Source organism: Anguilla anguilla, chromosome 1 (genome assembly GCF_013347855.1).
Source record: "Anguilla anguilla isolate fAngAng1 chromosome 1, fAngAng1.pri, whole genome shotgun sequence".
NCBI classification, from domain to species: Eukaryota; Metazoa; Chordata; class Actinopteri; order Anguilliformes; family Anguillidae; genus Anguilla; species Anguilla anguilla.
In genome coordinates this window covers 45,713,826-45,726,820 of record NC_049201.1, presented here as the reverse complement: position 1 = coordinate 45,726,820, position 12,995 = coordinate 45,713,826, and the positions used below count along the sequence as shown (strand labels likewise).

The window sequence follows — 12,995 nt, the reverse complement described above, 5'->3', positions numbered from 1 at the left end:
TGCGAAAGATGCCGCAAACGGCGGCATGAATCGTCGTGACATTCCATCAAGTTAATTATTCACGCAGAGGCTCTTGGCAGAGCGTCTCATGGAGGTCATCTGAGGAAAACTGAACACTCAAATACATTTTACTGAACTGAACCAGCCCTAACATTCTTCATGCCAGTTTATATCAAGGTTTGTTGACCTTTCTGAGAGCAATTTGTTATACATGTTTTTTCTCTCCAAATTTGGCAAACACAATCATATCCCAAGTCCCATCTCAATATAAATAACTTTCTGGTAAGCTGTAAGTGGCCACCAAGCAGAGTGGCTCTTCTGAGACGAACCAGGATGAAACCTACTGACTAAACTCCCAAGATGCACAGGCCATTCTGCCGGTTGTGACCCCAGAGCATAATTAAAACACACTTACCACCCCTTCCATCTCAGCGGTAGTCATAACACTGCCACGCTGAAATCAAGACATTCAGGGCATTGGTTTTTTTCCCTTCAGTTCACCGTGGCGACCGTACGTCTTTCGCCTCGTCGTTAAAAGGCGGCCTTCGCCCAAACTCAGCAGCCCCGTTTGTCATTCTGGCTTCCTGCAATCAATTCACAGGAAGTGCTCGGGCGCTTAATTAGGCATTCTGCACATGGGGGGGGGGGTTTGATAAGCGCGCCACCGCATTAGGCAGGCAGACAAACAATGGCGGCCTTCTTTTCCGATGACATCGGGATATACTCGAGGATGCTGCCGCAGACATCAAAGATCGATGGAGTCCGCATCGATACCGGTGATGGGGATGGCTCTGTAGCTTTCGCACAGGCCGAGGGAAGCGTTATTTTACATTGCTCTTAGTGTCACAATCGTGCTGTATATTCATATTTTTTCTTGGCCTACCCGGAGAGCACGTGCTCTATTGATTTCAGTGGTCTTGCAGTGAGATCTATACTGTTCCACATTAAAGCGTTTACGCCAGGAAGTCTGTTCTTTATGTTCTTTAGAGTTGCCTCTCCCTTTTTAGGAAGGAATAAACAAAAACAATATACAAAAATGATGGCAGTGGTGATCATTTATTTATCAGTCACAGGTGAGCTCATTATGAGTGGGTGTAGATTTTCCTGTGGCTCGAGTTTAATTTTTTTCACCTCGACCGTTTTCATTTGCAAAGGCAAAAAGGAGACCTTCAGGTCACAGGCGAGCGAGCAGCAATGCCTGGCATGTCACGACAGGCCTGATCACTGTCATGGCATTAGGAAACGAGTTGTGCTAATGTCAGCATTCAGGGCCTGATTCAAGAAAACCTTGTTCTTAAAATTTTGAAGGTAAAAACTAATTGGGATGGTAGGCATGCCATCCCGCCAAGTTACGCATTGGCGGGGCAGCATGCCCCATATTACACACTCAGCTCCAATAGCAGTGAGTTTCCACTGTGACTATGGGGAGTGGTGTACAAGTAGACTCGAAGGGTCTCAAAACAGCAGTCTCCACAGCTGGGAGTCTACTTAACATCAGACTCCATGGTTCAAACTCTTGTGAATACCAATCAATATTACCTGTTGAGCAGTAGGACTCAGTAGGTAAGAAAACAAATTGAGGAAGAATAAAAAAGAAAATTGCTCAAAAAAGTTAAATAATAAAAACCAGCAACATAAAAATATATTTTCTCATCATGCTGTCACATCCTGCAACTTTTATGATTAAAAATTCTAACTTTTTGTATTATTTTATCATTCAGCACAAAAAATATTTTTATTGATGATTTTATGTAATCATAAAACAATGATGTAATGTAATCATTTATAGGTCCACATCAAATTCCTACTGAATAATTCCATTTTAAACTAATTGTCATTTTACAACACCTTTATCCTCTTGCCGTATAATATTTTATCTTTCCAAAGTAAACAGCATCTCCACAGACGAGTGTTCACCGACAGTTACAGAAACGGAACCCTAACTGACGCGAAACGCTCGAGTTTCACAGAAACGGCACCTGCCGTTACCATGGCACTGACGTGAGTAGAACGTAAAAGGAAGAGGGGGGAAAAAACAGACGCTTTTATTGCCGTTATGAGTAGGACGTGTCTGTCCGTCACACACGGGTCGGCTGAAGACAGGGCTGAAAATGCACAGCCTGTTCTCCGCTCTGAAGGGACCACATGTTGGGTAACACGCTGGAGACAGGCAGCCTGCCAGTGAAGCGAGGACTGAACTTTAAAAAAAAAGATTTAATGGGCTACGCCGTGGTACCAGCCTGGGAGCTGCCATTAGCCTACCGATGACGCGCGACCAGCTGCTGCCAGTTGAGTGACGCGCCTCTCCTCCAATCGGCACCGATCGGGCTGAAAGGCCACAGTGCGGCCTGTGGCCCGTAGAGTGGGAAATCGTCACCGGTGACCACAGGTCTCCTCGTGAGGGGTGGGGCGTGGGTGGCACTGGCCCACTGAACTCAATGGCCCAACTGACGAAAGCAAAAATGAGCAGAAAAGCCACGCTTGGCCCAACAGCGCCGCAACACGCAAATGCAGAATTTCACCAGGTGCTGCGACCGTCAAAAAAAGAGCATGATTCCACGTCATCCCAACCCACGGTAACAGAAAGCTTGGTACATCTTGCTCATAATCCATACACTTTCCCTAGTAACCTGCAAGGAAAATTCATTGTTGAGAACAATCCATTAATGATCTCAGATAAATTAATCATACACACATACACATTCAGTATTACTAAGGAGTTTTCTACAACAGGAAATGTATCAAGTTTAACAATAACAAGAAGTTGAAGACAAGTAGATAATAGGAATATTTAAAGAACAGTACGTACAAAACCATTTTTGTCTGGAAACTAATGTTCATGGAAAATTAGGTTGTAAGAAACAGGATGCTTAGAAATGTTCATAGTTTTTCCATAAGGAAAAAATTATAACAACCAGATCTATTTTTCTTACTGTGGTTCATCCAATGGGAGTAGTGATATTGTTATGTAGCAGGATAATACCTGTCTTTTCTTCCAAATCTGGAATCGCCATTTGAGCCTCTCAAGTTACAACTGCCACATACGCCCCTTCATAAATCAACTTCATCAATGAGAAACACTGCAAGGCTATAACCATGCTTATTAACAATACACATTATGAGACCTTCAGAAAATGACAACTCATGTTTTTAGAATGACATATTCCAAAAAACTTTTCGAAAAGTTCATCTCAATCTAAGTCACAGTCATATTCAATCATACCCAAAATGGCAGTAACCTTTGAAAATCACTTTAAAACTAATGCAAACTCTGTCTGGTGTTTGACTTACAGCTCAGAGAACTTTCTAGTCCAGACTTGCGGCTCCACCTGGTGGTCAGACAAGTATCCTACAATCACAATAGACCAGCTGTATACAGATACGTATTTTTATGAGTCTCTGCGATTACTTCTGCCTAACCTTGTGTATTACTGCAACCAAATTTTACAGCAAAAACCACCCCGTAAACTGTGCCAATTCACAGAAAACATCCTACTATTCTGCATAAGACAGATATGCCTTCACCCATCATATCACTGTGCTGTTTTGGACTCAGCTTCCATTGCATTTATTTCCATACTTGTTTATACACATTTTTATTTCTATTTCTGTAGTGCTTGTCAGTATTGCATAAACGTGGGATATAAATAAAGCCATTATTATGATTATCATTAATGTCGTACTGCTGTCAAAGGCTGCCACAAGCAGGTAATTAACGCTGTCCCTTTGCCCTGCCTCTCGTCCCTAAATTTAGAACGCAGCGGCAGGAAGCGTGGGTGCTGGGACAGGAAGCGGCCAGCGAACGAGGCCTGGCACCGGTGCAGGGAACAGCACGGAACAGCATTCAGAGTGGACACGACGTTTTTCCCCCGCCCGAATGACGAACGATCCCGAACGCTGCCAGACACTGTCCGCGTCTGCAAGATGTCCGCAGATCCGCCGCCAGCCTAACTCAGACGCCGTGCCCGTTCTGCCAGTTCAGCCGGGCACGCTGTGCTGTCGCAACTCACACAAGCCCAATGTGATTCTTCATTTTCATTCGTTTTTTTTTACATAGAAAAAAAAAAACGTATCACCTGCGTAAAACACGTATTTGAAATATCTGGTACTCGTTTAATGCCGGAAAAATGTGAAACGCTCCTAGATCCCTGAGAATTTTAAACAAAGCGTGACAAAACCGAGAAAAAAGGGCCTCTGTTCTGAATTTTCGTGAAAATAGATCTTTCTTTTATATCGGTCAGTGACCTGCAGGGATTTGAATGGTGTCTGAAGGGTTAAAGTATTAGTCTCATCTTATACGCAGCAGAATTAAAACTTAAACAGATACACTGCAGGCAATGATTAAATGGATATATTCACAGACATTCCATAAATGCATTATTCAGTTACTATTCGTGGAAATGCATTAATCTCCTTCCTTGTTGACCTCTTGGTTATGCAAACAGTAAGAAATCAGAGGTGTATGCATTATCCAGGAAATAAAAAAAGCATTAACAAAGGGTCGGGTGCCATTCGCCCCTGGAAATGTGGTTATTGTAGAATATGCTGCTTTATTGTGCTTCTAACTTGTTTTACTAAATGAAAATAAATGGGCCCACAATCTTTCTCAGCTCTAATGATTCTCCATTACCATAATTTGGCGATTAGCATTACTCAAATAATTTGGGCACCTAAATAATGGCCAGGAGACCGTTCTTATGTAATATTATTAAAAAGCTAGATCAGTGGATGATCTTAAGATTAACTATAACAACTATATTAGGTTGAAATATGAGCTTAATTTAATTACGAACCTCGGTTTTATTAGTTAGCAACAGTCTCTGAAGAATGTGGATAATTTGATAGACAGCCCCCTCAAATGCTATTCAGAGAATTTCTTCCATATAAAACAAACAATGAACACAAATCGATCGATGAGCACTGTTTATCAAAGCATTGTAGTAGGACAAATATATGTTCTACCATACTACAAAATATTGTCATAACTTTTTGCCAATGCAACTTCAGAGAACAGTACTATATCAGAGGCCAACCTCTCATTTGAAATTACAGTAACCTTGAAAACATTCATTGTTTTATTAGTGCCAATTAAAAAGATTTAAACCAACATACTGGGAAATCTCACTGTACCTCAGTAGTACTGCACAGTAATACGTCCGAAAATGGTACCATCGAGCCCTTTGACAGTGCATGTGGAAGCCAGTGTGGAAATACAATACAATTATTTGCAAAAAAGAAAAAAAAGAAAAAAGAAAACATGTTTCAGAGACATTGTTTCAGAGTAGCTTTGTTTTTAGGTAAAAAAATGCCTGTGGTAAATATTTTCAATGATAAATTCATGGCCTATTGAGATGCAATGTGTGAATTTCCTTTAGACAATTGAGCAAGACTGGGGGAAAATATCCAATTGATTCTAATGGTCCAATTCATCACATAGACCATTGTTCAATTACAACCATTCAAATGTATTCTTTTTCCAACACCCAATTTCATCCTTAGCCCTGAACCCGCACAAAAAAAGCCGCTTAATTAAAAACTAATGAAGAATGTGCATGGTAACCCGGTTTATTAAAACCCTACTTTACTGCTGCCAAATAAAACTGCGCTCCTCCTGCTATGGGCCGCACTCCACAAAGTGATTTCCTCCCTCTTCTAAAGGCGAGGCCTTTTCCGCTGAATAATTGCTTTCTGTTTGGGGTGTCCGGACGCATGAGCTCCATTCATTAGCTCCTCTAAATATCAGACAGGACGTCTCTCTTTAAAGGCTTAATTCCACCGCAGTCACACTCTCTCCTCTGATCCTCTTCCTCCGAGAGGAGAGAAACGCGCTCCTGTTCGAAAAGGCGTGACCTAAATAGATAAGTGCCCGCGGAACGTGCCGCGCTCTTCGCAGAAGGAATTCTGGTCCTGCCGCTGATTTGAGGAAGGATGTGGGGGGGGGGGGGGGGGCCGGGGGGGTGTGTGTTTTGCAAGGCGGTGGAGCCTTTGCAATGTTTGATTATGTTCGAAATGGCCGCTGTTGCTATGGGAATTGGGACAGAGCCGAACGACTCCGGGGCCTGGGGACGCACGCCGGTTATCGCGGTTGCCAAATTCGGGGTCGATGGGGCCCCTTGCGATACGGGAGCAGGGTAAAGCTTCTCACCCAGACTAGAACTGGCAATGTGGTGCAGTGTCCGGTGCAGAACTGGTGGTTCTCCATAAATGGGAGTTAGAGAGAGAGAGAGAGGATTGTGGGATAAATCGCCTTGCCGGACGTAAATCTCCTTTCAGTCCTCAGGAAGTCACTGCTTAAAGTCTTACGGCCATTTGCTTTGGCTGCAAGGTTAATTACTGAACAATAAACACCATGCAGAGTTATTCATTGTGAATTATAATAACCAGGTTAAGCATATTGGTGGATGTACAAAACCAGTCATAGTGACTACCTGCTATTTCTTTGGTACTGGTGTACATGACTCCATTCGATTGCAGGATAATACAGGTAAAGCAGTTTTATTTCATTTTGAATTATTTTCTAATTAAAATTATGCTTTTCCAAAAAATAAAATAAAAGTAAAATATGCTTTGCTCAAGTGTCTGTGTTACCTACCCAAAAGGTAGAGGCACAGGAACAGGCATATTACGTGGAGATTCCATATTATTATCAGATTTTTGATTCAGTACTACTCACAATTATTCATTTAAAATGCAGTGCGATATTGTTAATGCTGCAGTAACAGCCAACATGACAACAATTCTAATTAAACATTAATTTAGACCAAAAACACCTATAAACCACATTGCCTTGTAAGATAAATGATTACAGCTTGCAAAGTAAAATCTCACTCACAAATCGCAGCTAGAAATTGTAATGTGTTGTCTTTTAGTTTGCCAGCTCATAAACAAGCAAGCTACATTCCTCTTTCAAGTGTCATTCTGACCAAAACTTATGCCCATGGAAATAAACTATTTAGCTTCCAATGCACCTCAAATTCCAATACAACCATATTGTTGCACTGTTCTCCCATGGAAGACGCTTCAAAGATGGTCAGACACAAGCCTAATGATAAGATTCAATTGCTGAAAAGAATACTTTGTCACAAGATGTTTATCATAGCCTTATAGTGCACAGAGCTCAGTTGCACTCACAAAATCCGAGATGGCTTGGATATAAGCCATCCTGCTAACTCATGTTACAGCACTTCACCTCGCATTAACACCCTACTATTCACACTTGCCATTCACACCTACCCTGTTCATCGGTACTGTACTCTATATATATATATATATATATACACACATATATAGACAAACATATGCATGAAGTACCTTGCTGGGTCATCCAATGCAATACCTAGTAAATCGAATAAACGTCAGGCATTTATTCCTCAAGGACACAATAGCAGCGTGCCACCTGTGAATCGAACCTTCATCCAAAGAGTTACAAGTCCAGTTCTCAAACTATTATCCTATACCTGCAAAATAGGCCTACTATGCAGAGAAAATAGCATCCAAAAAGCACCAGCATTTCCTGAAATATTGGATACGTAGTCAATAAACAAGTACATAGAAACGTGGCAAGACAATGCATTAAACATTAGAATTCAATGTGCCATAAACATATGAATTTTCAGTGGTAGTCCAAATGGAGGCAGCGATCCCAATCCAGAGCAATCTCTGGTGTCGCCCTTTGGTAGATAACATAGACAATAAAACAGTGCCAGGGAGCCCTGTTCCCTGAGGGCTGGTCTTTGCAGGTTTTCCACATCAATTACTTTACTTTGGTTTCATTAGCTGAGCAGCGAATCGCCAACGACAGTTCACTCGTAGGTTAGACCATAGCAGAATATACATGACCACAGGAGCAGTATTTGCCTGTCATCCATGAGCTCATCAAAACTGAAATATAGGAAATGTAGCAAGAATGTTGGATGATGTCAATTTTTGCATTATTTCGATAATTAAAAGCAGAACTGCAAGAAATCAAGATAGTTGTAACCATTGAATTCAGAAAGAGCAAAGCAACATTACAGCATATTTTCTTACTCTACTACACAGAGTTACAGAGTAGACTGGGAAATGCATGCGGTACATGTGACATCTCCTATGGAACTTTTAACTTTTGACCCTGTTCAAAATCAGTGGCTTACTGTGGCTAGCTTCACGCTCATAAAGGCATGTACATTTTAAATTGAAACTGCAGTTTTCAGACAGTGGTTTCAAAGCAAGGATGCAATGAACATCACAAACATTTGTAAAAGTAGACTCGGAAATATCTCTGGAAATACCCATAGAAAAACACAAGAATAAGGACTACTTTCATTAATAATGCCAAAAAATGCCTCAAACGTCATACTTGCTTTGGTTTGAACATTCGTCCTTCAGAACTTCACTGACGTGCTAAGTTGCCCTTTATTACAAAGAAGTCACAGCTGACCAGAAATAGTAGTTTTATAAAATGTGGAAGTTCTTAGTGTACGTAGAGCAAGTACACCATTGTAATCCAATGAAGTTAGTTGTGCTAGAAAAGAAGGTCAAAACAGAGAGAGGAAGTCAGGTGGAGGCGTGAGTGCAAGAAGTTACTGTATAAACCACCCAAGCCAACCAAATAAACCAGCAGAGATGTGCCACCACCAATGACATTACAGCAAGCCTATGTCACAAAAGTTAAAGCTTTCCAGACACTATCAGAGTCTGTGCCTTTACAGTTGAGGCATCTAATCTGTAACTAGGTGTATGGAATTCTCCTTCAAGAAGCAGACTAATGAATTTTTACCCCACCATGAAAAACATTGCTGCTCCTTTTGTTTTCAAAAAAGTGGAATTAGGCACAAACTGCTATAAGGCCTACCTGCTTGTTGGCGGTATTGATTGTTTTGTTCTGCCTTTCCCTTTGCACAGATTAAAATTGCCTAGCCTTTCTCTGCTGAAATAACAAGCATCTGTGGTGCTGATTCTTGCTGATTCTTGGCAGTACCAGGGAAAAGACCGTGTTTATTTATATATTCGTACTGCACCGGGAGCTCATGGAAGGCAGGCAACAGGGGGTTTATATAGAAAGGCAAATTATAGCTGTTTTCTATTGGTTGAGCCCTGTACAGAGACAATAACGGGAAGTAAGCAAGGTTGGTGGTATGACAGCATGGTACACCGAGTGAGCACTGCGGTTTTGACCAAAAAATGCTGTTCATTTCAAGCTCAAATTGGAATATCCACATAGGCACAATGGATGATATATAAGTAACATGTTCTTCAGGGAACAGCCCAAAGTGCTCTATACAGTATATTTATTATAAATAACAGACTTGCTGAATATCTTAGTGATAAAAAAATATGAGATGGATGGAGAGCTCATTTGTTTGTATACACAGTAATTTAGTGGTCTGCCATAACCCTGTTCCAATCTTGCTGTTCTTGCTGCTAGTTCAGACAAAGCAATTTCATAACACATAAAGAAGTGATTCTGAAAAATACATTGTCTTACACACCAAGAGAATACTAAACAAGGGAGTGACCAACTGATAATGCCTTTTCACTAACAATCTGAGTTATAGTTTTTGTCAAAGCACAGTGGTGAATCACAAAAAATTTGTAAATACAAAAAAATATATGTTACTGCAGTCCCATTAGAAAGGCATGTGTCATGTCTACAGTACAAGAGCTGTCCCTCACACAGCAACAGCAAGGGTGAATCTGCGATACAAGCAATAACCTCTGGCACTGACCAGAGAGCTGCCTGTCAGGCTAATCAGGGGGAAACTGAAGACCCTGCAGCCCTGCAGGGAGGGAAGCATGATGGCGTGCGGCTCTTCTGATTGGTGCGTGCAGCATGACTGAGGGCACAGGGCTCGGAGGGAATCGTGAACGTACCGTCACTTTCTCTAAGTCTGCCGAGGAGAAGGAGGGAGACAGGGGGCTGATGGGACTGAGGGAGGGGGAGCTGCCCACACTGGAGACGTACTCAGGATCAGGAACGTACAGAACCTGCAAGCACAATCCACATCCGTCTTTACACAGGAGGGCTGTGGGGGCACATGCAAATGCACATGCACATATACACACACACACACACACACTTTCATACGCTCTCACTCAAACACTTTCCCTCTCCCGTGCGGTAACATACCCACACACACACGCGCACACACACGCGCTCACGCACACAGGCACATATACACACACGCACACACACATACACACGCGCACACACTGCCATATATAAGCACTCCAACACAAACACACACACACACACACACACACACAGTCACACGGTTTCAGGCAACAGAGGATAGAACAGAAGCATTTCAGAACAGGGTTATCTCATCAGAAATAAAGGTGTTTGGTTGCGGAGAGCTGGGGGAATAATTACATGGCAGCTGAAAGATAATTTATGTGACTTTCACTGGCTTTCGATAGAGCTGAAAGCATTACACAAGAGCTGCTAAAAGGACCAGCGGGGACCAGCAGCTGCTGTCCTTCCAAATGAAAAAAAACACGGAGGGCGTTGGAGCGTGTTCTGAAAAGGGCCACACATGCTGTGGTGGTAACGGTTAGAGAAGGCTCCGACCCACAAAACACACACAGATAACCATAACAGGTACACGCAGTGAGGGTATGTGGGCAAGGAGAAACACAAATAACACAAATAACAATCAGGTGACCGAGATTAAACAACACGCCATTATTTATCATACAACTTCTACTGCTCCCGCTAGTACTTCTCATAATGTTTCAGGTATTTCCATCATTCAGTCCGGGATAAGTAAGTGGAAGACGACTTACTAATGTAGTGAAAATGCCTAAGCTTGCCTCTGAGGCCTACTTTCTGAAAATGAGTTTGAGAGGTACCCTCGCAGGTGCTATACATCTCGGAGAGGCCAGATTGGAGCTTCAAGAATAAGAGGTCAGAGGTTTGAACAGATGGTCTACAGTGTCAGGGCTGAGTGGGCCAGACTATTGTAAATGCCTGGCAGGTAGGGGGCTTCAGGGGCAGAGCCCTCTTGTCATCGCAAGCCCCACAAAGCCCTCTTAAGCAGAGGAGGACTTTCTGTGACCTCTCAGAAACCTCCAGGCAGCAAAACTTTCTACATCTCAACTCACACAGGAACTTCAACAGGACTGACCTAAACAGGACCACGACTAGACTTTCACTAGTCTAGAGGGTCTGACTATCGACTGGCATGCCTAAACATATTTAATTTTGCTTTGTTTCTGCGATGAATCATCCGCTGTATTATTTAAAGCTGAAGTTGGTCTTCTTTGCTGAAAAGCAGCACAAAAGGAGACTCTTGAGCTCCTGTGCCTCAATTGCTTTGACATACGAGCATTCCGCAAGCACTGTTCTCAGGAGAGCCAGCGCTGTGGGTAGAGGACGGCTCAGAAAGCAGAAGGAAACTAGCAGTGCTGTCAGACAGAGGGACTGAGAGCCAGATGAGCCATGACAGTGGGTGGAGTGCGGTGGCTGAGTGCGGCAAGGGTGGAGGGTGTGACGCGTAGCCTGTCGGCACACGGAGGGAGGGGGTCTCGCATCGTCCACACCTGGCCGGGAACGACCGCTCTGGAGAAGAGCTTGTTCAGCTGAACGAGCTCATTGGGGGTCGTGTCAAACTTCAGCGCAATGCTGTTCAACGTGTCGCGCAATTCCACCTGGACCAGAAACAGAGAGAGAAACACACAGCGTCACACTCCTGGTTTTTTCGGGTTAGTTAGTCAGCAAAACTCCTTTATGAAAACACATTCAAATTTTGTCATTTAATCAGTGGGCATCACATAGAGGTCTTGGTTGGTCATTTTCTTTGACACAGAACATCAAGTACAACAGACTCTGCTTGGACTAAACTGTGTCAGACGCCTTCTCCAGAGAGCCCTTGTCTGCCTATTTCTCCTTGGGCAGCAAGAGATTTGACTGCTTTACTTTTCTGTCCAATCATGGGGGAGAAACATAGTTTTTCTTGCAAAGGACACATTTTTTTTTGTTATTAAAACTCATGCCAAGGGGAACAGTGAATGGGAATGTTACAGAAGCCTGAAGCCTCGTGGTACGGGAGGTACTGCGTACAGTACATACAGTATCTTTCCTTTGTTATGGGAGAATAGTGGGTACATACAGCATCCTGCCTTGTTACGGGAGAATAGCGGGTACATACAGAATCCTGCCTTGTTACTGAAGAATTGTGGGTACATACAGTATTCTGCCTTGTTACTGAAGAATTGTTTGTACATACAGCGTTCTGCCATGCTACTGGGGAATTGTGGGTACATACAACACCCTGGCTTGCTACTAGATAACTGTGGGAACATATAGCATCCTGGATTGTTACTGGAGAATAGAGGGCAAATAACACTCCTACTGTGTTACAGTTTGGGTGACACCAGATCTACAAAAAGCAGAAGAGTGTACTTAATAGAAGCCTCACACAGACAGATTCGCCTCCTTACTATATCAAGTAAACCAACAGAAACATGAGAGTTGATCTCATTAAATAATGGTGGAGGGCAAGCACAGTGATGAACTGTGGCAGACTGGAGACGGAATCCTTTCTTTCTTACTCATTTCAGCACAACCGGCTGTATGCTTAGACCACAGATCAGACAGCACTGACTCCAGACCTGACAGCACCAGGATACTTGAGATACTACAGTAATTTCAATGACCTTCTCATGAATACTTGTACAGTCTTTCTATCTGTGGGAAAGTAATTCAACAACATGAGCAGGGGAAAGCATGCTGCAGGCTACACAGTGCAGAACAAGCCAAAATAACAGACTAGACAGACAATGAGGAAAATTAACAGAGCAGTATCAGCCTTGTTAACACACATTCACCTGTGACAGCTGGGGTATCGTTTTCCTAAGCATCCTGACAGGAGCCTGGAGATACATTTATCAATAGCTCCATAGAGAATTCTGTTTCTGGCAATGACAGCAATGGGATAAGGGGTCGACTCAACGGACACTTTGCGGGAGTGGAAACTTCCTCAAAATTAAAATGACAGTGTAAGTTTCTTATGAAA

General features: G+C 42.7%; 1 protein-coding gene across 3 annotated transcripts in view; it reads right to left on the bottom strand.

The window, feature by feature from the left end:
• Window positions 1-12,995, bottom strand: part of oxr1a (oxidation resistance 1a) — a 172,225-nt gene that overhangs the window by 29,017 nt on the left and 130,213 nt on the right. For all 3 annotated transcript variants that reach the window (XM_035393192.1, XM_035393211.1, XM_035393201.1), the window contains 2 exons: window positions 11,521-11,628; window positions 9,853-9,966 (listed from right to left, as the gene is read on the bottom strand). In XM_035393192.1, the coding sequence (XP_035249083.1) occupies window positions 9,853-9,966; window positions 11,521-11,628 (222 nt within the window). The remainder of the gene's footprint in view (window positions 1-9,852; window positions 9,967-11,520; window positions 11,629-12,995) is intronic.